At 46.4% G+C, this 25,901-nt stretch overlaps 1 protein-coding gene across 4 annotated transcripts in view; it reads left to right on the top strand.

Moving 5' to 3' along the window:
* Positions 1–5,563: 5,563 nt before the first annotated feature.
* The window catches only part of LOC138761329 (leucine-rich repeat-containing protein 43-like), a 39,496-nt gene continuing 19,158 nt past the window's right edge, over positions 5,564–25,901 (top strand). For 3 of the 4 annotated variants that reach the window (XM_069933254.1, XM_069933255.1, XM_069933253.1), the window contains exons 1-4: positions 5,564–5,872; positions 9,036–9,305; positions 23,915–24,025; positions 24,203–24,342. In XM_069933254.1, the coding sequence (XP_069789355.1) occupies positions 5,786–5,872; positions 9,036–9,305; positions 23,915–24,025; positions 24,203–24,342 (608 nt within the window). In that variant the 5' untranslated portion in view covers positions 5,564–5,785. Of the gene's footprint in view, positions 5,873–9,035; positions 9,306–9,504; positions 9,599–23,914; positions 24,026–24,202; positions 24,343–25,901 lie in introns of those variants that run through there. The other variant, XM_069933256.1, reaches the window with a different exon arrangement.

Here is a 25,901-nt window from a genome sequence, read left to right as displayed (position 1 = left end):
GAACGGGCTAACCGCTACCTTCCCGTATCTGGACAATATCACCATCTGCGGCCACGACATGCAGGACCATGACGCCAACCTAGACAAATTTCTTCAAACTGCCCGTCAGCTAAACCTGACTTACAATTTGGACAAGTGTGTTTTCCGGACCACACGACTCGCTATTCTAGGTTGTGTGGTGGAAAACGGGATAGTCATGCCTGATCCTGACCGCATGCGTCCCTTAATGGACTTACCCCCCCCCCACATACCCAGAAAGCTCTCAAACGCTGCCTGGGCCTTTTCTCTTATTACGCACAATGGGTTCCAAACTACGCCGACAAGGCACGTCCTCTTATCAAGACCACCTCTTTTCCCCTCTCGACCGAAGCCACAGCGGCTTTCGATCGAATCAAATCTGACATCGCTGCTGCGACGCTGCACGCGATCGATGAGTCTGTCCCGTTTCAAGTCGAGAGCGATGCATCCGACTTCGCCCTGGCAGCCACCTTGAACCAGGCCGGTCGGCCTGTAGCCTTCTTCTCCAGAACCCTCCAGGGTCCGGAGAGTAGACACTCCTCGATCGAGAAGGAGGCCCGGGCCATAGTTGAAGCGGTACGTTGTTGGAGACATTACCTCGCTGGGAGGCGCTTTACACTGTTGACTGATCAACGCGCGGTCTCCTTCATGTTCAGCAACACCCAGCGTGGTAAGATAAAAAACGACAAAATCGCCAGATGGAGAATCGAACTCTCCACCTTTAACTATGACATCCTGTACCGGCCTGGTAAGCTCAACGACCCGCCTGACGCGCTCTCCAGGGGGACGTGCGCCAGCATACAGATGGACAGACTACGGAAACTCCATGAGGTGCTCTGTCATCCAGGGGTCACTAGGTTTGCTCACTTTGTCAAGGCGCGCAACTTACCCTACACAGTTGAGGAGATCCGCTCCATGACCCGAGCCTGTTCGGTGTGCGCCGAATGCAAGCCCCACTTCTTCCGTCCGGATAACTCCCACGTCATCAAAGCCACCCGCCCCTTCGAGCGTCTTAGCGTAGACTTTAAGGGACCCCTACCGTCGACCAACCGTAATACCTACATCCTTACGGCCATCGACGAATACTCCCGCTTCCCATTCGCTGTGGCCTGCCCAGACACCACTGCCACCTCAGTGATACAGGCCCTTCACAGTATTTTCACCATCTTCGGGTACCCCAATTCCATCCACAGTGATAGGGGGTCCTCATTCATGAGTGCAGAGCTGCAACAGTACCTTCTGGAGTGTGGCATTGCTTCAAGCAGGACCACGAGCTATAACCCACGCGGTAATGGCCAGGTCGAGAGGGAGAATGCCACCATATGGAGAGCGGTTACACTGGCTCTCAAGTCTAAAGGTCTCCCCACCTCTCACTGGCAGGAGGTTCTCACTAGTGCCTTACACTCCATCCGCTCCCTCCTATGTACTGCAACAAATGCCACCCCCCACGAAAGGATGTTCCTTTTCCCGAGGAAATCCGAATCGGGAACCACTGTACCGGCATGGCTCACCGTCCCTGGCCCCGTCCTTTTGCGACGCCACGTCCGGCACTCAAAGAATGACCCCTTGGTCGACCGAGTGACTCTACTCCACGCGAACCCACATTACGCATACGTGGAGTTCCCAGACGGGCGGGAGGACACTGTTTCGGTGCGGGACCTAGCTCAGGACGCGGTAGACCCAGAAAACCCCCCAACTCCTTATGCTCCAGGCCCCGTGCCGCAACAGAAGGACCAACAGCACCCCAATGACTCGGGCCACCCTGCCGACAAAACGACTGGGGAATTGAGCGACGGAGCAGTCGCACCCGATGAGCCCGCTGGTGACACCACTCCAGCGACCCCAATCCCGGCACCACGGCGGTCACGCCGGATGGTCAGACCCCCTGACCGCTACAGTCCTTGACCTACCCCTTCCTTTTCATTCTCTCCCTCGTTTTTGTTTTTTTTTTTCCCGGGTCAATTCTCCAAGAAGGGGTGAATGTGATAGTACAGATCTATCACCAATGTACATAGTGTATATAGTTACTGTATCTAGACTGTGCTTACAGCGATTGGCTGAGAGCTAAGCCACACCTATTGTTTGGGCCTTAAAGGGTTGTGTCCCTAGCCAGGTCGGATCATTCCGGACTGGTCAGCCACCTGTGAAGAGCTCCGGTCTTTTGCTAATAAAAGCCTTGGTTTGGATCAACAAGTCTTTGGTTCTTTCGACGAGCTCTACAGTGCTTTATATAAATATTTGCACTGCAACTCTGCTGGTAAACAACGAATTTCATGGCATGTTCATGTCAACAAATTCTGATTCTGAGAATTAGTTTCCATATTTACAATCTGGGAAGTAATTTATCTCACCATGAGCTCTCCTGGCTCCTGCATTATCTTGAAATAATGCACCGGACAATTTTCTCCAAAGAAATGATGAAAAGACGAAAGCCACTGTCCATTCTCACATCACAGACGCAACTCTAAAATCACCCAATCCATCCCTCTCTGACAATTGTCTGCAAACACCATGATTGAAGTAAGTATACAACGCTAGAGAAACTCAGCAAGTCAGACGGTGCAGTTTACGGCGCAGAGATAAAGTTGCAGAACCAGTCTTTCAGGCTTGAGCCCTTCATCAAGGTGTGAACAAAATGTAGGCAGGCCACCCTCTCCCCCGCCCCCCCCCCCCCCCATCCCACCATCATTTTGTGAGGACGGCTGCCCAAATCTTTATCTTTGTTATATAAAGTATACTGTTTGACCTGCTGAGTTTAGAACCCTTCTCTGACAATTGTTTGACTGTGCGGACCATTCACAGCCTTGCGTGATAATGAGTCAGACCCCCAGGCTCGTTCCACTGCCAACGTAAAGGCCATTATTTGAACTTGGATGCTGTCACTTGACTCTGCCCCAACTTATCTGTTGGTGAAATCTTCTGCGACTTCTAGACTAACCCATTGCAATGCACCCCTTGCTGGTTTTCTTTGTAGGAAAAGCTCTTGTATTCCCTTCTTAAATGTCTGTTTCTCTTTCAGTCGTTCCTTCTTTAAAATCCTTCTTTCTTAAAATTAAGACACCCTTTGACAAGGCATTTAGTCATTTGACCTAATATTTCCCAGTTTGGCTTGGTCCGTGCTGCTTCCTGATGTAGTAATGTTCCTGTGAAGTATCTTGAAAACTGTGGGAGATGTTATTGTTGCTCTTGCTGGATTCCTTCCTGGACTGAGTTACAATGGGCTATCAGTTATAAACCGTCAAAGAAACGAAAAGCAGACACAAACCCTTGAGGAAAGGCCAAGGAAATACTCCGCACCAAACCACACTAGATCCAAAGGAAGAAGTAAGACGATTCTGGATTATTTTACCTGAGCATTGTTACAGCCCATGAAGAAAATATACATTCAGGAAGGGGAAAGGATGCCATAGGGGAGGCAGGTAAAAGGTTTGAGAAAGGTTGAGGAGAAGCTTTAGAAAAAACTGGTTTTGTCAAGCAGGTGTGTGTAAACCAGCCATTCTCAACCTCTTATTGACTCTGGCCCCCTTAGAACTCTGCTCAAAGTTTATGCCCCCTGCCCCCCTTCCCTGTGGTAGTCTTTAGTTGGTTTCTTCTGTACTTCTCTCAGACCGACCACATAAAAAGCATAACAATTATTTTATGATTTCAGTCCACGCCCCCTCCCTTAAATGTGCCCCCTCCACCAGAGCCTCCATTGAGAATGGCTGGATTAGGCACTCACTGTCTTTAGGGACAATTGGATGTAGAGAGGAAACTTCAATGCAGACCAGGATAACAAGTTGTTCAAAAATGATTAATGCGTGAAAGAGATTGGGCCTTCTGTAACTGAGGCTTTGGTACATCCACTGAAGAGTTCCAAAGAGTGGGTTACCTTCCCGATGTCAGGGCAAGGAACATCTTCAGGTGACTGGGCAGAAGTATGAGGAGGGTAAATATTTGGTTATAGAGGTCCTGGGGAGAGAGCATCAAAGGCTTGGAGCTAAATGTTAAACCTCGAGCATTCTCTCTACTTCACTCTGGTTTTGCAAATAGATGGGGGAAAGGAGAGAAATGCACAAAAGTGAGATGTTTGAAGATGAAGGAGAAATGAACAGACTCAATTAGCATGGAGCAGAGAACAGATTATAAAGGAGGAGAAGGAAAAATGATCAAAAATAAAATGAGGACATCTGCTAATGAAGACGGAGATGATTGATTCAACATGATAGAAGAGAGAAAGGTGATACAAAGAGGGGGCTGAAACAAGCTACTTACAGTCCGAGTAACTAAAAGATGGCTGTGAATAAACCAGAGATGTGAATTAAACACTATGCGTTATCATATTTAGAAAAGGGAGAAAGGAAGTTGAATGGTTGTCCAAAATGTAATGTTGATGGAAAAAAGTGAGAAATATCAGGAAGATAGAAATAGAACAAAGACCAAAAAGACAATAAAGAATAAATCACTCCAAAAGAGAGAGAAACAAATGAGGAAAATCAGTTAAAACATAAAATAACAATCATGGCGGGGGTGGGGGGGGGGGGGGGAGGAATTTAGCTACCACAAAATTAATTGGCTTGAAGAATTAGGTGAAGGAGATAAAGCAAGAGAACTCCTTTGATGTGCATTATAACCCTTTCCTACTGGACGTGTGAGGAGTCCACAAAGAAGACTTCATCATTGGATCCAGCAACCTCTCGAACAGCTTTGCAACGAGGTCACAGCCTGTCAACATTTAATACTTCCTGTATCTGCAACTATGGCAGGAGGTGAGCCCTGCTTGCAAATAAATGCCTGCAACCTCTGGAAGTAATTGAAAGCAAATCAGCACCTAATACTCCAAAAGAACAGATATGATGGAATTCATTTTCAAGGGCAGGGAGAATTATTCAACACAAGAAGAAAGGAGGAAAAAAAAAGAGTCGACCAAGAAATCAAATTGGTATTTCCAAAGTATCAGCTTAACCCAATGTATAGTGAGGGAACAAATTGACAATGGTGCTCTTCCAAAGAGCTAGCATAGACAAGATGGGTAAAATGCCCTCATTTGAGCTTTGCAAATCTCTTTGGCTCCTGGTGGGACAGTATTAAAAGTTATCCTTCTCAATGGCCCCATGACTTGTGGTAAGAAAATAATGCAAAATGGCCACATACAAATGTATAATTTCAGACTACGTACTTCTTTGTGGTAATTGATTGGTTGGTAACTTAATTTTGCATTTACAAACTCATGGTTAGAATGACTAAAGGTTGGCTGTGGATAAATCAGAGATGTGAATTAAACACCTCTTCTCAAATCTTGATATCCCTTTAAAATGTTCAGATATTCCAACATTCAAATGTTATTGAATTTTTCATGAATAATTTGGTTTTAGCTCTTAAAAATTTCTCTCAGTTTTATTTCAACCTTTAAAATTAAAACTTTTTGAGTTAATGAGCAAACCACCAGAGATGGGGTAGAGGAAAGGTACACTGTCCCTTTAAATGTCATCCATACACTTCTGTCTTAGAACTGGACTTTTTGTTGTTGCTTGGCAACAGAGAATGACACCTCCTAGCAACTGCTATACCTGGTATAGAACCACACTTACTCTGCCAGTAAGCAATGTGGTTTACTTCAAACAGAAAAACAGGACTTTAAATTAGGATTACTTTTCAAACATTCCCAAACTATCTAAACTACCTGTATGTGAATCCGCTGTGTACCAGGATCAGATGAACACTGCACACTCTCAACCTCAGGGGAAGTCACACTACATGTCCGGATCTACTTCTTCAATGCTTTGAGATGGCTGGTGTTTCTGTGTTTGTAGCTTTCCAACAGCAGATGAAGTCTTTGTGCCTCACTGATTTCCCTTGTGGTCGTGGGAGCTGGGTAAGGAATTCATAGTTCTGTCTAGACAAATACAAAGTTAAATGTTTTTTTCTGCTTTCACTGATAAACTGACAAGGAAGTAATGACTGAGTGTCTGAGAAGTTACCGTGACATCAACTAAATCCAAGAGAAGAAAATCTAAACAGCATTTTTTCTTGCCAGTTAGTTTTTTTGTGTTGTGTGACAGATTATGCTATATCGTTTTAAAGGAAATACATTGTGACAGCTTTTTTTTAGTAGGTCACACACAGATACAAACACTTCAAAACAGATCTCATTTAAAATGCCAGAGCTCTGCTCAAGCCAGACAGTCCAGGGTCCAAGTGCCTTTGCACAAACTTTGAAGAATCCCTATCAGGACTTTACAAGTAGGTGTTAATTGGACATGCTGAGGAGTAATGGATTATTGTTTTGGAAAGCAACAGATAAACAGGCTTGAAAGATTAGGTCTGGTGCTGCAGTCTGTCTGAGTGCAGTTGACTGTTCTAAGAGGATCATGTGGTTTTCTCTGAGTACTTAAAGAGAGAGAGAGAGAGAGAGAGAGGGAGAGAGAGAGAGAGTGAATTCAATTCTACAGTTCAGCAGCAGCTGGGACTGGAACAGGACAAGCTGGCAAGCTTGTGGAAAAACCCCATTTTGAAGTCGGGTTGTGAGTTCTTAGTTCAGCCTGGTCAAAGCCCAGGGAAACAAAAAGGAACTCTGTGGTGACCTGAAAGGAAGAGGTTATCATCTGGAAAACCCTGATGGATCAGGTTTCTTCAGCAAGACACTGAAGTGGCTGATCTAAAGGAATCAGTTTGTGTCCAACAAGCAACAAATCACTCTCTGAAAACTGACAAGAACCTTCCTGAGTGGTAACCATTTACCTTTCAAGCACCAAAGTCTGGTGAAATTCATTAATGTTAAATTCTGTGCACAGTATAAGAATTGCCTGCAACCAGTGAACTTGGAGGAATGAGAAGTGAGATTGGATTGTGAATTAAATAACTTTTCTGAATTCAATATTACATACATGTGCGCTTAGAATTAGAAGTGGATTAAGTTAGGGTAAGTTAAGTTAATAGTAATAAGTTAAAGTTTCATCCTGTTTTCATGTTTAAAGATAATTAAAAGCAACTTTTGTTTAAGTAACTGTTTGTCTTGGTGAATATCTATTGCTGCTGGGTTTTGGGGTCCTCTGGGCTCATGACAGTTGGAGTTAAACTGTGGTATAATTAGATCAGATGCAGAACAGAATAAATGTTTAATTAAAAACTAGTTCTGATGGGATGTCAACAACGGCAAGTGTTAAATCAAACCAGGAAGTGCTGGAAACATTCTATGGTGAGAGCAACAGAGAATTCTCAGGTTAATTATTCTTCATCAGCACTGCTGAGTGTTTCTGTCTGTTTTTGTTTCACACTTCCAGATTGTTTTTTATTTCAAGACCAGAAATGTTAACTCTGTTTCTGGTATCCAATAAAAGTATCTGCCTGAGATGTGTACTTCTGGCATATTTCAGTATGAAGGTGTAGCTGTTACTGATAGTTTCAGATGCTGGCAAGCGGTTGTCAACAATTTTTAACAGATTAGCCAATAATGTCAATAATTCAATAATGTCACTTGAATCAATTTGCTCCATCAAGTCTGTTACCCTTCTATGGTCTATGAATCATTGCTATTAAAATCACTCACTAGTGTTAAATAAATAAAGAAAATGATGAGGACATTTAGATGTGAAGGTAGATTAGTAAGTTTGAGGGAGACGTGAAAATTGAAGGTGCTGTGGGCAGCAAAGAAGGTTGTATAAAGATGTAGTCCTCACAGTTGGAACGTCTGTTTGGGGTAAAACCTAAGCAGAATAAAACCTAAGCAGAATAAAGATGTAGTCCTCACAGTTGGAACGTCTATTTGGGGTAAAACCTAAGCAGAATAAAACCTAAGCAGAATAAAGATGTAGTCCTCACAGTTGGAACGTCTGTTTGGGGTAAAACCTAAGCAGAATAAAACCTAAGCAGAATAAAGATGTAGTCCTCACAGTTGGAACGTCTATTTGGGGTAAAACCTAAGCAATAAATGACGAGATACTAAGGAATGCAGATGAACAGAGAGACGTAGGTGTCCAAGGTCATAATTCTCCAAAAGCGACAACATGGGTAGACAGGATGGTGAAGCACCAACCTGCCATCGTAGGTTGAGGCATAGAATTATATCAACTTTATAAACCACTGGATAGGCTGCTCTTGGAATGATGCATGCAGTTTTGAGTCTTAGCAAGGATGTGACTGCGCTGCAGAGAGTGCAGAGGAGATTCACTAGGATGCTACATTGATTTGAGGAGTTTAAATACCAGGAGCGATTGCAAGAGGCTGAAGAGTGACCTGTAAGAGGCTGAGGAGTGACCTCTAAAAGGCTGAGTGACCTGTAAGAGGCTGAGGAGTGACCTGAAAAAAGTAGATAGGATTATGAGATTTATAAATAAGATAGGCAGATAATTTTTTCCCATGGTAGAGGTGCCAAAACCAAGAGAGCATAGATTGAAGGTGAGACAAAGAAGTTTTAAAGGGGATCTGAGAGGTAAGTTTTCTTTCGCACAGAGAAAGGGTGATATTTGGAACACACTGCCAGGTGGTGGAGCTGGATATAATGACAATGTTTCAAAGGCCATTAGACAGGTGTTTAAAGGATTGAAGGATCTGGAGAAATGGGATTAGTGTAGATGAGCAAAAAGATCCGCATGGATATGGGTGGCCAAAGCATCCATTTTTTGGGCAAATTGGGCCAAAGGGCCTGTTTCCACACCGAGACTTTGTGACTTCAATCAAACAAGTCAGCAAATAAAAACCATGAGCATTTGCTGCCTTATGAATGATTGTTTCATAATGAAGAAGTATTTATGATTTATAATCATTAATTGTTTTGCATGTTATCAGTGTTTAAGAGCTGGAAAGTCAGGCCGTTTCTTCAGCAAGGCCCACTGTTGCTGAGAAGGGAGATTTTCATCATGCCACTGGCGAAGGTGAACCTTATTCACTTCCAAAAGGATAATCTTCTTTTCAATATTTATCAAATTAGTTCCATGTCCGTCTAAATGTATTGCATCCGAAGCATTCATTGTGATGTTCGTCTGAAGGTAAACACACCCAGCAACCTTTTGCAGATCTTTGCCTATTTTCATATCTAGAATGGATCCAAATCACCTACAAAGAAAGCCAAAAATCGCAGACTTCTACAATATCCCGGAGAGAAGAAAGAGGAACAGGAGAAAGATGTAAATGAGGAAGACCTGCAGGCACTGAAGGAATATTTAACTTCGGAGCAGTCACCTTGGAAGGGCAAGGATCTGAGCCCAGAGAACCAACACTTGAGGGAACTGACAATCTCCTCACCATCGCTTGTGAATGAAAACTTCCTTTGTTCCAATTTAAAAACCTTAAGACTTGTCAATAAACAGGTGAGCAAATTATATTATTCAAATATAAGCAGTGAAAAAAGAGAACGTGATGCTTTTACTTAATTTACTTTAATAATTTGCTTTTGCCTTATCTTGAATATTGCAGGTAGGAAATTTGAACAAGTACAGATCATTGGTCTCATCTCTGAATGTCTACACTTCCTGTTCAACTCCGTGCTTTTAAGGCAATTGAGCTAAATTCCCACTTCTCAACTGAGTCGTACCCAATCTGGCTTTGCCTTCCTGAGAGGGAAAAACCAAAGCCCTGAGGGGTTTTCATTCATTAGATGCAGGTGAAGTGTGAATCTTGTTATCATTTGTGGGTAATCTAAATCCGAGCATTTGAATGGAGTTTTTCATCATCGTGTGTCTGGTGATTGAAGTGCCAGTTGATGAAGTAGACAAAGACGATGTGGTCAAACAATAATCATGGCTTTTATTAGCAGAAACTCATGGTACAATAATGAAAGACAATAGGTGCATATACAGTTATATCCAAGGGGAGTGTTCTTAATAGGAGAGATAATGCACAGCCAATGTTAATACAGCAAGGCTTGCCAGAGGGGAGACAGGCAGCTTCGCAGATATTCATCACAGTCTCTCCCCGGCAGAAGAAGGGTTAAAATCAAAAGGACAGCTGCTAAGAAAGACTGAAGCGAGCGATACATGGATACCATGTTTGGCATTGAGAATTCTGTAACAGCCAAAATATGCCAGTATCTAGCAAGCAATCAAAATATGTCAGCCTATCAGGTTGTTTACGAATTCTGGTGCTTCTTCTCAAAACAGGTGGCTCCTTTGCAACCTTGGGAACTGGTACAGGTCCTGGGTCTGTCATGTGGGAAGGACTGACTTCTGGACCCGCTCCAGAATCGCCAGCGTGAAGCAGTGGAGCCTCAGCATGGCCATCTGAAAGCTGACTAGGGGGTCACAGGCTGGGGGGGGGTGGGGGTGAGCCCAACCTCTCAGGTTCACTCTGAAGGGGCGAATCAGGCGAGGCCAGATATCTTAGGGGTATAGGGTCAGTACTCCCGTCTGGGAATCTAACATGGGGTTAGTATGAAGTAGCTGAAATGGTTGGACTAGGGGGTCTGTTTTACACGCCCGAGCATGGCTCTTCAGCCGCACGGTTCCAGGTTCAGATAAACAGGCTGGCCAGTCCATCAGAGTTCCTGATTTCATAGGAAAGGCAAACATACATTCATGAGGTGTTTGATTTGTTGCAGTACACAATAAAGACCAAATAGAATGTAGTGCCTCAGGCAACACCTCCTGCCACCAGGTAACAGGGTAACCATGTGTTTTTAAAGCAAGATTAACAGTCTTCCAGACTGTAGCATTAGCCCTTTCAACCAGCCCATTGCTCTGCGGGTTGTAGCTCATGGTACAGCTGGTAGCAATCCCCTTTCGTAGCAGGGCTCACTGCAGTTCAGTGCTCATGAATGCTGAGCCTCTATTGGTATGAATGTAATTGGGAAAACCAAAAATGCTGAAAATTCTGTCAAGTGACTTAATGACAGACACTGACAAGATGTCACGGCAGGGTATCGCAAAGGGAAACCTGGAATATTCATCAATTACGCTAAGGGAATATACATTTTTGTAATGGTCCTTTAAAATCAAAGCTAATCCTCTCAAAAGGTCGGGTTGCCTTGATGAGAGTGGCCTCTGGAGCTTTGAAGTATTGCGGTTTGCATTCTGCGCAAACGGGACAGCTTTTAGTCAGTTTCCTGACTTCTTCCAGAGAGTAAGGAAGGTTGTTAGCCCTTATGTAGTGGAAGAATCTCGTGGCTTCTGGGTGGCACAGTCTGCTGTGGATCTCTTTTAGCCCCTCCAGCTGAGCAGCAGCAGCAGATCGTGACAATGCGTCAGAGGGATCATTTAACCTGCCCGGTCTGCACTGGATCTCATAATTATAAGTTGAGAGTTCTATTCACCAGCGTGCCATCTTATCATTCTTGATTTTACTTTTGTGTTTAGTACTGAACATGTAGGCTACAGATTTCTGATCAGTGACATGAGTAAATTTTCTGCCGGCTAGAAAGTGTCTCCAGTAGCAAACAGCTTCAATAATAGCCTGGGCTTCTTTTTCAATGGCAGCATGTTTAAGTTCAGGTCCGCGTAACGTGCGGGAGAAGAATGCGACAGGTCTGCCCTTTTGATTAAGGGTTCCTGCCAAGGCTCAATCTGAGGCATCAGTTTCCACTTGAAATGGAACAGCCTCGTCGATGGACGAGAGTGCAGCTTTGGCAATATCAGTTTTAATTCTCTCAAAAGCATCCAGCTTCAAGGCATTGCGGTATTGTTGCACACTGACTGCCCTGACATCACATTCGTTTGCCAGTGAGTCGAGGGCCAGTGCATAGGCAGCATCATTTTCCCCGGGTTTCTGGCATCTAGTCAGCAACTGGTGTCGAACAAGCACCACATTCCATGGCGCTGCATAGCAAGCAATCAGACGTGTCTGGGCTATAGCCAGAGTGGTAGCTCCTTGAATTATGGCGAAAGGGACCTCACCCACTGTATCGCCTCATCGACCACGTTGTTTCGAGCCATGTAGTAATCGAAACAAGCAATCCAGTGGTTGAAAATTTTTCTGGCCCTTGGGGCAGACTGGTCGATTATCAGCCGTTCTGGCTTGAGTGCTACATCCGTCTCTGCTAATAAAATTGAAGTGCCAGTTGAAGAAGTAGGCAAAGACGATGTGGTCAAACAATAATCATGGCTTTTTATTAGCAGAAACTCATGGTACAATAATGAAAGACAATAGATGCATATACAGTTATATCCACGGGTAGTGTCCTTAACAGTAGAGATAATGCACAGCCAATGTTAGTACAGCAAGGCTCGCCAGAGGGGAAACAGGCAGCTTGGCAGACATTCACCACAGTGATACAGTGAACTTGTTCACTTTGCATGCAGGCAGCACTCAAAAATTCCACTCATTCTGCCACTGTTTACGATTTAGAGAATAATTTACAACAGGTAACGAGACGTCAGGGGAACAGGAGGGGGCAGCATCAGAGGAGGAAGGAGCATCAATGTCTCTTTAGCTTCTCTTTCTCACTTTGGTAGGGGGGTCAAGACAGAGGTATCCCTTGGTGTGCCTTTCAGGACGAGCAAAATTAAATCAATGTACATCTATCAAATTCCAAATTTAAATCGGGGGAATTCAGGCTCAAACCTGAGTTCGATCCATGCACCCGCTGGCTCCCTGACACTGACTGTTCCGTGCACTCTGAAGAATTCATCTCTATGCTGACCCCAACCAAAGTAGCATTTGCTCTGGAGCTGGAGTGGAGCCTCCACCACACTCCCTCAGTCCCCCCCACCCTCGTGCCCCCACCACACTCCCTCAGTCACCCCCACCCTGCAGCCCCCACCACACTCCCTGCCCCCCACCCTCGTGCCCCCACCACACTCCCTCAGTCCCCACCACCCTTGTGCCCCCACCACACTCCCTCAGTCCCCCCCACCCTTGTGCCCCCACCACACTCCTTCTGACCCCACCACACTCCCACTGTCCACCTCATCCTCTTGCCCCCACCACACTCCCTCAGTCATCCCCACCCTGTAGCCTCCACCACACTCCCTCAGATCCCACCACACTCCCACAGTCCCCCCCACCCTGCAACCCCCACCACACCCCCTCAGTCCCCCCACCCTTGTGCCCCCACCACACTCCCTCAGTCCCCCCACCCTTGTGCCCCACCACACTCCCTCAGTCATGCCCACCCTGCAGCTCCCACCACACTCCCTGCCCCCCACCCACATGCCCCCACCACACTCCCTGCCCCCCACCCACATGCCCCCACCACACTCCCTCAGTCACCCCCACCCTCGTGCCCCCACCACACTCCCTCAGTCATGCCCACCCTGCAGCTCCCACCACACTCCCTGCCCCCCACCCACGTGCCCCCACCACACTCCCTCAGTCCCCCCCACCCTCGTGCCCCCACCACACTCCCTCAGTCATGCCCACCCTGCAGCTCCCACCACACTCCCTGCCCCCCACCCATGTGTCCCCACCACACTCCCTCAGACCCCCCCACCCTTGTGCCCCCACCACACTCCCTCAGTCCCCCCCACCCTTATGCCCCCACCACACTCCCTCAGTCATGCCCACCCTGCAGCTCCCACCACACTCCCTGCCCCCCACCCACGTGCCCCCACCACACTCCCTCAGTCACCCCCATCCTCGTGCCCCCACCACACTCCCTCAGTCATGCCCACCCTGCAGCTCCCACCACACTCCCTGCCCCCCACCCACGTGCCCCCACCACACTCCCTCAGTCCCCCCCACCCTTGTGCCCCCACCACACTCCCTCAGTCCCCCCCACCCTTGTGCCCCCACCACCCTCCCTCAGTCATGCCCACCCTGCAGCTCCCACCACACTCCCTGCCCCCCACCCACATGCCCCCACCACTCTCCCTGCCCCCCACCCACATGCCCCCACCACACTCCCTCAGTCACCCCCACCCTCGTGCCCCCACCACACTCCCTCAGTCATGCCCACCCTGCAGCTCCCACCACACTCCCTGCCCCCCACCCACGTGCCCCCACCACACTCCCTCAGTCCCCCCCACCCTCGTGCCCCCACCACACTCCCTCAGTCATGCCCACCCTGCAGCTCCCACCACACTCCCTGCCTCCCACCCATGTGCCCCCACCACACTCCCTCAGTCCCCCCCACCCTTGTGCCCCCACCACACTCCCTCAGTCCCCCCCACCCTTATGACCCCACCACACTCCCTCAGTCATGCCCACCCTGCAGCTCCCACCACACTCCCTGCCCCCCACCCACGTGCCCCCACCACACTCCCTCTGTCACCCCCATCCTCGTGCCCCCACCACACTCCCTCAGTCATGCCCACCCTGCAGCTCCCACCACACTCCCTGCCCCCCACCCACGTGCCCCCACCACACTCCCTCTGTCCCCCCCACCCTTGTGCCCCCACCACACTCCCTCAGTCCCCCCCACCCTTGTGCCCCCACCACCCTCCCTCAGTCATGCCCACCCTGCAGCTCCCACCACATTCCCTGCCCCCCACCCATGTGCCCCCACCACACTCCCTCAGTCCCCCCACCCTTGTGCCCCCACCACACTCCCTGCCCCCCACCCACATGCCCCCACCACACTCCCTCAGTCACCCCCACCCTCGTGCCCCCACCACACTCCCTCAGTCATGCCCACCCTGCAGCTCCCACCACACTCCCTGCCCCCCACCCACATGCCCCCACCACTCTCCCTGCCCCCCACCCACATGCCCCCACCACACTCCCTCAGTCACCCCCACCCTCGTGCCCCCACCACATTCCCTCAGTCATGCCCACCCTGCAGCTCCCACCACACTCCCTGCCCCCCACCCACGTGCCCCCACCACACTCCCTCAGTCCCCCCCACCCTCGTGCCCCCACCACACTCCCTCAGTCATGCCCACCCTGCAGCTCCCACCACACTCCCTGCCTCCCACCCATGTGCCCCCACCACACTCCCTCAGTCCCCCCCACCCTTGTGCCCCCACCACACTCCCTCAGTCCCCCCCACCCTTATGACCCCACCACACTCCCTCAGTCATGCCCACCCTGCAGCTCCCACCACACTCCCTGCCCCCCACCCACGTGCCCCCACCACACTCCCTCAGTCACCCCCATCCTCGTGCCCCCACCACACTCCCTCAGTCATGCCCACCCTGCAGCTCCCACCACACTCCCTGCCCCCCACCCACGTGCCCCCACCACACTCCCTCTGTCCGCCCCACCCTTGTGCCCCCACCACACTCCCTCAGTCCCCCCCACCCTTGTGCCCCCACCACCCTCCCTCAGTCATGCCCACCCTGCAGCTCCCACCACATTCCCTGCCCCCCACCCATGTGCCCCCACCACACTCCCTCAGTCCCCCCCACCCTTGTGCCCCCACCACACTCCCTCAGTCCCCCCCACCCTTGTGCCCCCACCACCCTCCCTCAGTCATGCCCACCCTGCAGCTCCCACCACATTCCCTGCCCCCCACCCATGTGCCCCCACCACACTCCCTCAGTCCCCCCCACCCATGTGGCCCCACCACACTCCCTCAGTCCCCCCCACCCTTGTGCCCCCACCACCCTCCCTCAGTCATGCCCACCCTGCAGCTCCCACCACATTCCCTGCCCCCCACCCATGTGCCCCCACCACACTCCCTCAGTCCCCCTCACCCTTGTGCCCCCACCACACTCCCTCAGCACCCCCCCCCACCCTAGAGCCCCCACCACACTCCCTCAGTCACCACACCCTGGAGCCCCCACCACATTCCCTCAGTCCCCACACCCTGGAGCCCCCACCACACTCCCTCAGTCCCCCACACACCCTTGTGGCCCCCCAACTCCGTGTTTTTTTTGAATATTTTATTTATGATTTTCCAGCCTTGAACTCAAACAGTTATCAACATTATCAGCATCAATGTTCACATGGTCAGTGTTGACAACAATTTACAATAATCCATCTGTTACATTTTCCGTAGAGGTCAAGCTCCTTTTATCTCCCTTCCACCTCACTCCCATATTTGACACTGGACGTATAAACAACCACACATACACATGACACTAATGACAGTCACAACAAAGGGAAGAAAAATATGGTAGGATTTTGCGGGTTGGTCAGGGTACGGTGGCCAGAGGCCAGCAGTAGGAGCTCCTCGTCCAGAGCGAAAAAAATAAGAGTTTAAAAGTCAAAGAAATTAAAAGAAAACGACAAAAATGTTTTTAAAAATAAACCCCTACCTTATTGCAATGGGGGAAAAGAGCCAGCAAGGTGAAGGAACTACTGCCACCCAATCAAACCTGCCTCGTGGAGGCCAAGATGGTGTTCCCAGCTCTAGGCCCGAGAAGGCTCAACAATGGAGGCCTGACCTGCCAAGGGCTTGTGAAGCTCATCCAAGATGTCAGCGACAGGCAAGTCCTACCCTGGGAAAATCGGGGGATGAGGGGCTCCACGGGGGGGGGAGATCCGAGCTCCGGATCACGTTGCATATCGTGTCCCTCCCCCCCCCCCCACCAAAAGCTGGGACAAATTTAGCCTGGGAACGCAATGCATTGGGCCGTGGGAAAGGTTTACCTGAGGACGCGGGAGGCCTCTACCCTGCGTCAGGGGATGGCTCCAGCGTCGATTCCAACAAGGAGGAGTCAGACAACAGCCTGGAAGAAAAAACCGTGGGAAGACCTGGGACTCACTGCAGCAGCCACCTGGTGTCAGCAAGAAGGGGAGGGGGCACCTACCCCTACTGGAAGACATCCAGCAGGCTATGTTGAGAATGGAGAAAAGACTGGCCAAGGATTTAAAAGAAAGAATGGAGAACCATACAATAAAATGAACAATTGGGAGAATGACTAAACTGGATTATCAGGAAGGGTAACAGAATTTGAGGGCAGAATTAATAAATTAGAGACCGAGTTCATTGCATGGGAGATGGAGGGGGAATGTCTCTGGCACCCTTGAAAATTATACAGTCAGAGGAATACCATTAAAATTGTGGGGCCGCCAGAGGGTCGGGAAGGGAGAGATCCCATGTCTTTTTTCCAGCATTAGCTCCCAGAGGTCCTGGGAAAGGAACAAATGGGGGACCTGGTAGAGGTAGAGAGAGCCCTTTGGACCCCCTTCCCCCGCCCGGGCTCCGGTCAGAGACCACACTCGATCCTGTTGAAGCTCCTGCACCACCATGGCTGTGAGAAGATTTTAAGGGCAGCAGCACTCGTCGGGGCGAAACCGCGGGGGGGGGGGGTGCCGATGGAACTGGAGGGGGAAAAGATACTATTTTACTCAGATAGAATCAGCCCTCCTGAAGCAGAGGAAAGAATTTGAACCAATGAAAAGGATGGGTAAACAGAAAGGGTACGAATGTGTCCTGAGGTACCCAGCAACCCTAAAGGTCATAATGCCAAGAGGTGAAAGAATTTTGTCAAAGGCCAAAGAGGCCCAGGAATTTGTGGAGCAGCAACTAGTCTGTCAGAAATAATTGTGCCAAACGGTTAGTGTCAGTATTTTTGTTGTTTATTAGAATATATTGTTGAAAATAACTATATATGAAGAGAGTAACAGGCGAATTACCCGTTCGAGTTGTAAATATGCTATAGGAAGAATTTATGAAAAGAAAATGGTCCGGGAGGGGGTGGGGGTGAAGAGTAGTGGGAGACAGATGGATGTAAAAGGCACAACCTTTAGAAAAAAGGTGGATGGTGATGGTATAGAGGGTAAAGTCACCAGAGGTTGAGGGGGAGGAAGAGTTAAAAGGAATTAGAAATGGGGAAGGAAAGTAAATGGGTAAAGGGTTAAATCTTGGTGTAGTATTTTATGTTGTCTTCATCTGTTTTTTCTTTCCTTTCCTTTTGTCATACCTTTCTCTTTTTACTTACCCTTCTGGGGCATGTGGCCCTGGTCTCTACTTTATCTTCTCAGGGTTGTTTGCAGGCCTGGTGGGCTGGAATTCTTATTGGTTAGGCGAGAATGGTCAAGGGGCGGCGGAGACATGGAGAGAATACGGATTTGAAGGACTCCGGGGCAATGATCAAGAACATAAAATATGTTAGTTTTAACGTTAATGGTTTGAATGGGTAAAGAGGAAGAGAGTCTTGGCACACATTTAAAAAAATGGGAGTAGATCTTCTGACCTTTCTGCAGGAAACACATTTAACGGAACGGGAACACCAAAATTTAAAAAGGGGCTGGTGGGTCAGGTAATATCCTTCTCATTCAGTTCGCATGCAGGGTGGCGGGGGGTGGGGGGGGGTGTGGGGGCGGGTGGAATTGACAATCCTGATAGGGAAGAGCGTTCCAGAGAGAGTGTGCAGAATGTGACCACAGACAGAACAGGAAGATTTGTAATGGTGCACTGTCAGATATATTTGGAATCCTGGACCTTAGTAAATGTGTATGCCACAACTTTGATGATGAAAAGTCATACAGAACACTTTCCTAAGATTGGCAGAGGGAAAGGAGAACATCCTGATTGGGGGAGATTTTAATTTTTATCTGAATCTTAGACAAGTCAACAAAAAAATAACTAAAACAAAGGCAGTGAGGGCTATCATTGACTATTTGAAGGAGCCAAAGAAGGGGGAAACATCTGAGGGAGAGAGATTATTCCTACTACTCAATGCAGCAGGAGTCCTACTCTGGAAAAGATTTTTTTCCTGGCTTCAGCCCATATAGAGGGTAGGATCATGGAAGCTGAGTACATGGTAAGACTTCTCTCAGATCATTCAACCCTGACACTAACAATAAAAATGCCAGATGAGCATACAGATGGCGTCTTAATGGATTGCTGATAAAGAAGCTGGAGTTTTGTATTTTTATAAGATTGACATATTTTGCAAGGCCAACTCTTCCTCTACTCCAGATAAATTCCTCCTATGGGATATCCTCAAAGCATACTTGAGAGGCCAGATAATCAGATACACCAAGACGGTGAAGAAAGAATATATGAGGGAGGTGGATGAACTGAAGAAAGAAATTACTCACTTAGAAAAGGAGTACAGAAATCAGGCTCAGAGGACCAGTACAGGGATCTAACAAACAAGAAAATATGCTTCAAACCTATAACATGGAAAAGGCCATAATGAGGTCAAAACAAAAATATTATGAATTGGGAGAGAGAACCCGTAAAATCCTCACTTGGCAGTTGAGGACAGAACAGGCCTGAAGGCCGATCAATGCAATTCAAACTGGGAATGGCAGGACCATGTATAAACCAAAGGAGATTAACGAGACCTTCATGGAATTTTATGAAGGTTTATACAAATCAGAACTAGCACAGGGGTCTGATTAATGGGATCCTGTCCAAATTAGAGCTTCCAAATTTGGATCCAGAAGAACAGGATAATCTAGATCTTCCTTTCACGGAGGAAGAGATAGGGAAAGCATTGAACTCACTGCAGACTGAATTCTATACAACATTTAAAGATTTATTGATACCCCTATATATGGTGTTGAATCAGACAATGGAGACCCATACCCTCCCAGAATCTTTTTCAACAGCCATCATTTCGACGATACTCAAAAAAGGTACTCCATTATTGCCGCCCCCCCCCCCCCCCCCCATAGATCTATTTCACTGTTAAATACAGATTAGAAGATACTTGCCAAAGCTCTGGCGAATAGATTGTCCAATTATCTGCCAAAACTAATAAACAAAGACCAGACAGGCTTTGTGGAAAAGAGACAGGCAATGGATAATATTGACAGACTGTCGAGAATAATGCATCTGGCACAAGCCAGGAATAAGAGAGGTCTGGTTGTGGCCCTGGATGCAGAAAAGACATTTGATAGCCTAGAGTGGGATTTTCTATTCAAAGTGCTGGAAAAGTTCAGTTGAGGGACAACTTTTACAAATTGGATAAGGGAGCTGTACCATGTGCCCAAGGTTAAAGTTGTGACCAATAAACAAATCTCTCCAGCATTCCCAACGACAAGATCAAGTAGACAAGGATGTCCGCTGCCTCCAGCCCTGTTCATATTGGCCGTGGAGCCATTAGCCAAAGCCAATAGATGGGACCCAGATATTAAAGGTTTTAGAGCAGGCCAGGAAGAACATAAAATCAACTTATTTGCAGATGATGTACTGATATATCTGACAGACCGGTAAACTCATTGTCTAGGCTGCATTCTATGCTAGAGGACTCTGGGGAAACTTCAGGCTACAAGGTTAATTGGAACAAGAGTGAAATTTTGCCACTCACCAAGGGGGACTACAGTCAATGTCAGCAAAGCAGTTATTTAAAGTGGCCACAAAACAGGATCAAATATCTAAGAGTGAGAATAGATAATAATTTGAATAATTTATACAGATTGAACTATACCCTCTTGCTGGAAAGGATTGAGGAGGACTTTAATAGGTGGATGTCCTTGCCAATAACCTTGGTGGGCAGGGTCAACTGAATTAAAATGAATGTGTTGCCGAGGCTTCAGTACCTCTTTCAGACACTGCCTGTGGTGTTGCCCTGGGGTTTCTTCCAAAATCTGCTCTCATGGGTAAGAATGTTCCGATGGACTGGAAAGGTAGCCAGGCTCCCTTTGGAAAAATTGAACTGGGATTACAGTCTGGGTGGATTACAAATGCCAGATTTCAAGAAATATTATTGGGCAGCCCAGTCATGATACATCGCCTCACTCTTCGAGGGAGGAGATGAACCAACCTGGGCACAAATTGGCCTGCACACTGTGGGGGTGAAGGTAGCAGAGGACTTTATTTATAAATGGGATGCTAAATTGTTATCTGGAAAAGCAGGCAGCCCTATTTTAAAACGTCATTACCATTTGGAATAAAATTAACCAATACTTAGGTATCAAAGTGGGGCTGTCCCCAAAAACTCCCCTGACTAATCAATACCTTTAACGGTAGGTAACATGATCCTGGACACCTGGCGTCAGATGCATAGAGGACTGTTACAAACAGGGGCAATTTATGTCATTCTAACAACTCAGACATACATACAGTTTATCGAACAAGACATTCCACTGCTACCTTCAGATAAGATCTTTATTATAAAACAAATTAGGTCCAGCCATGGCCCCGCCAAAATACAGCAACATAGAGTCCGTGATTCAAAGGGGGAACACTCGGACATTCACCTCGGCAATGCATTTCCTGCTCCAAGTGGAAGGACCCAAACAAGGCTTTCACAAATCAAGGCAGAGGTGGGAGTCAGACTTAGGAAAAATGATTGATGAGCGGTGCTGGTCTGATCTGTGTTGGGCCAACATGACCATCAATGCATGGTACAGGCTGGTGCAGTACAATTTTCTGCACCTGGTGTACCTGACGCTGCAAAAATTGAACACATTGAAACCAAAATTATCAGATCAATGTTTTAGATGCAGCATTGAGACAGGAATCTTTGTGCACGCAACCTGGACATGTACCAAGGTGAGACCCTTCTGGGTGGAACTAGGCCAAGCCCTAGGGAAAATCATGGGTAAAGAATTCCTACATGACCCTGAGTTGTCCCTGTTGGGAAACATAATGGACATGAGACTTACAATGAATCTGTCCAACTTCCAAATCCAATTCGTAATGATCGCATTGGTGGTGGCCAGGAAGTGTATAGCAGCTATCTGGAAGTCCGACTCCCATCTGAGCATTGTGCGCTGGAACACAGAAATGCAAAGATGTGTTCCCCTGGAGAAAATCACTTATAACTTAAGGAAAAAAATTCCACCTTCAAAAAAATTTTGCAACCATATTTAAATTCTGTGGGAGCACAACTAGAGATAGACCATCGTGTCTTGCTGTCCTGCCTCACCTGCCCACCCCTCCACCACTTGGGGGTGGGGACATGGGGGGGGGGTCCAACTCATCCCAACCAGGTAAACTCAACTCCCTGTCTTAACCGCCACTTGTATTTTTTCTCTGTCCCCATAGCTGTTGAAGAAATCCTTTCCCATATTTCCTCCACGGAGATGTACCTCTCTCTCCATAGTTCCCAACTGCAAGCTCACCTCTGATTCTCCTCCTGCTAGATGTTTTGTCTTTCAATTAAATTTTAAATTTCACTCACCAATTTCCACCTGTGAAAGATCTACATGAAGTTAATTATTTCACTTAAGAATGTGCCCAGACCTCAGTGAGATGGAAATATGTTTGGATGATTCTTTGATAAGGAATTAATGCAATGGTTTTCTTCCCTTCCTCTGAGGAATTTCTGCTCCCTCTTCATTGCCATCTTCTTCTCGTATGTGTCACTAATAGTACTGGGCCCTGGTCTAGGTGTTGCTTTGGAAGTTAGAACTAACGACTTTAGTGGGAGCCATTGTTCCGAGCATTCTGTCAGATGATTATGACCTTTGGAAAAGATTGGCCAAGGGCCCAGATGAAGATACACAATCATCTGAATTGATGGCAATTCTAAAGCAATTTGCTTTTTAAAAAAAATTAGACGAACAGCACGGTAACAGGCCAACTCGGCCCTATGAGTCCATGCTGCCCATTTTACACCCCATTAACCTATACCCCCAGTACGATTTTTGAAGGATGGAAGGAAACCGGGATTCCAGCATTGTCAATGACATCCTAATCCCATTGTATAACAAAAATATAGTAACGATCCAGATTAGCAACCTTCTTCAGCTTTGAATCCCAGGGGATAATTATTGAAACTATGAACTCTCCTACCAACACCTATGGGTAGTTTGAACCCTGCAACAGCAAGATTGAATTGAATCTGCTGCCAATGTTTGTAGAATGCATTGTACTTCGACAATTTATCTTTTTAAAAAAATTTAAAAATTTAAATTTAGGCATACAGAACAGTAACAGGCCATTTGAGCCCTTGAGTCCATGCCGCCCAATTTACACCCCATTAACCTGCACCCACAATACGTTTTGAATGGTGGGAGGAAACTGGAGTCCCCAGAGAAAAGCCACACAGACATGGGGAGAATGTACAAACTCCTTTCAGACAGTGTGAGATTCGAACCCTGGCCCCGATCACTGGTGCTGTAAAGGCATAGTGCTAACTGCTACACCAACCATGCCAACCTAAGCACTTTAATAATATCCAGAGAGAACAAAGAGCTGGGTAGAAATGTGTTCCTCTGCCATTAATAGTATATTAAATTGATTTAAAGATATCTAACCAGGGTAGGGTACATTTCCCACATGAAGTGGAGCATCTGATGGTGATGAAAAACAAGATGCATACTAATGGTTAATGACAGATTGTAATTCCAAGTTGAAGGACACATGGGCTCTCTTCTCCATTTTACAACTTTCCACATAATTTTCCAAAGCAAAATGAGAATGTCAAAGTATTCAAAAATTAAATAGTGTGCTTACAAAAAAAGCAAATGTTTTCCTGGCCCCCACAAGGATCTCTCCAGCCTGGCTGTGCAGTGCAAATATTTTCCTGTTCTTTGTATTTAACAAAATTAACCCTGACTTAAAAATATATACAGTATTCAGATACACCCACACTTCTTTACACTCCTTGTACACACATACACATATTCCTTGTACACACAGACCATATACTCCTTGTACACACACACACATTCCTTATAAACACACACCATACACTCCTTGTATATACACACATTCCTTATACACATACACCGTACACTCCTTGTACACACACATTCCTTATAAACACACACCTTACACTCCTTGTATATATACACACACACACATTCCTTATACACACACACCATACACTCCTTGTATATACACACACACACACACACCATACATTCCTTGTACACACACACACACACACACACACACACACACACACACACACACACACACACACACACACACACACACACACACACACACACACACACACACACACACACACACACAATTTTTCCACCCTGGCCCTCCAGTGTTGCTTGCCATGGTTGGCCAGTTGCTACCTTTCATTCAGTAGTTGGATCAGATGTGACATTTGCACATCCTGCACACAATTTGTGAGGGGAGGAAGAGTCATCTGGAGCCCTCTTTGTATTAACTGCCCCTGACTAAACTGTTTTCACAAAGACAGCAGAAATTGCCAGACATCCCAATGTAAGAATACAAGTAAATCCAGAATAAAATAACCTTTTAACAGCCAGTAATCATTTATTTTATTCTCTTCGGCAGGTTTGTGAGGTTGACAAGGACTTGTTGAAATTTCAGAACCTGGAGGAACTTATATTAAGTGTCAATAGAATTACCACATTAGAGTCAGCCAACCTTCCAAGAAAGCTGAAGGTAAAGATGGACTGTAAGGCTTTCATAATGTTGAATATGCAACTGTCTCTGCCTTCACTGTCAACAATAACCTTATGTAAAGATTATCTAACTCTATTGTGGACAAGGGAGGTCCATGTGCAGCAAGATGCTGGTGTAAAATGCCATCTTTTTTTTAATTGTGTGACCTATTGACAGGTTCTTGAGCTCTGCACCAATGAGATCTCCTCTTTAAAGGATCTAAGTCACAGCCCACCCCCGGGGTTACAACACTTGGGGTTATCACACAACAAGCTCTATCTTGACTTGGAGTACAAATACCTCTCAGGCGATGTCTGGTAAATATTTTGATGCTATGATAACTGTATTGAATAACTACACTGAATATTCCTCATCTACTGAGATATGTTAAATGATTCATGTAAAACACCAACAGCCCTAAATGTAAAAATGGACGAGATCATTGGCTGGAGCTCTATGGTGACTATTAATAGCATCAAGCAGATTTCAAACACAATACTTTTTGATGGATGCTGACCACCCAATATTTTCAGAGGGTCTCCGCTCCTCTTCTGTTTTGGGGTATCTTCCCAATTTGGGGACTGCATCTTAATTGGAACTTCTGAGTTGATCCTGTAGATTTTCGCTATCCAAGAAAGTGAGAAAAGTGGCTACATTCAGCCAGTGTAAATCATCAAACCTCCTGGAAACGATGCTGATTACATTTTAACCGGTTAATTGTTTTCGTGGATCAGGCATCGACGATCACATGGTGATCCCACAGGAGTAAGCTCACTTGCATCCATCAGAACACCAGATGCTGCCATATTTTTCATGGAAACAGTGCCTTGGTGGGAATGAGTCATGTTTCATCATGAATTAATTAATTAGAAACAAGAGTTTTAATTTCACACGTTGCTCCTTATTTATAAAAAAGTTTCTAAAATTCCAGTTGTTCGATAAGGATTCTCAAATAACTATGTTTTAATTGTGCCATTAACTTCGCTCAGTCTTGTCGCTGGCTCCAAACCCCACTTCATGTTTCCTCCATTTTTTGCATCAACCATTAAATTTGCCTGTGAGCTTATACAAGAGTAAGTTAAGGCCATGCATATGTTTCAGGACCTGGATTGAGACTTTGCAGCCTCATTTCACAAAGACACCTACATACATCACTGAAAGAAGATTTATAACCCATTGCTTAAATATATCCCAGAGGTGCAAGATGTACCACCATTCACTTTTCCTGGGTTATTAATATTCCAGGAAGATCACCAGCTAAGCTGGGATCAATCTGTTGCTGCCCCTATTTCTTCTTAATTAACATCTATTTTCTCAAACAATATCTTGTACTAATACATCAGTAACACTTAGTTGCCTTTCTAAATCAACCATTGATGAACAATTGAGTCGGTTGATTTAAGATTAAGTTAAACCATGGCCTTCTCCTGCTCCTATTTCTAATGTTGTTAATGTCAGAATGAAAACGTATTGTAATAACGCTATTAGCTAATATAACCACCATCTTGATAACTATAAGTAATAATAGTGAAGCCTCTGGAATTTCTGGCGCAGTATAAATTACTCCACTCATTGGATATTTTTGGCATGTTTAATTGAATCCAAATGGTAGGAAACAATTTGAAATTCTTCAGATAACATTCAAGGTTTAGTCTGTTCAAATTTGTGAGACTTTGTTTAATGAGCACCCTCACAGTGTAGCCAAATACTGCTCCAGCTTCATCCTTCAGATTACTGTTGACAGCACAGAGGTTGGCCAGATATCTAATAACAATGATCAAAGACTTTGGAGGGCAAAGGGTACAGATCAATAGTGCCAAGGTGGAGGCAGCAGATAGGTTCAAGTTCTTGGGTATCAGCATTTCACTGCACCAAC

Source organism: Narcine bancroftii, chromosome 4 (assembly GCF_036971445.1).
Source record: "Narcine bancroftii isolate sNarBan1 chromosome 4, sNarBan1.hap1, whole genome shotgun sequence".
Lineage (NCBI taxonomy): Eukaryota > Metazoa > Chordata > Chondrichthyes > Torpediniformes > Narcinidae > Narcine > Narcine bancroftii.
The sequence above is the reverse complement of the archived record's forward strand: the minus strand, read 5'-3'. Positions and strand labels throughout refer to the sequence as shown.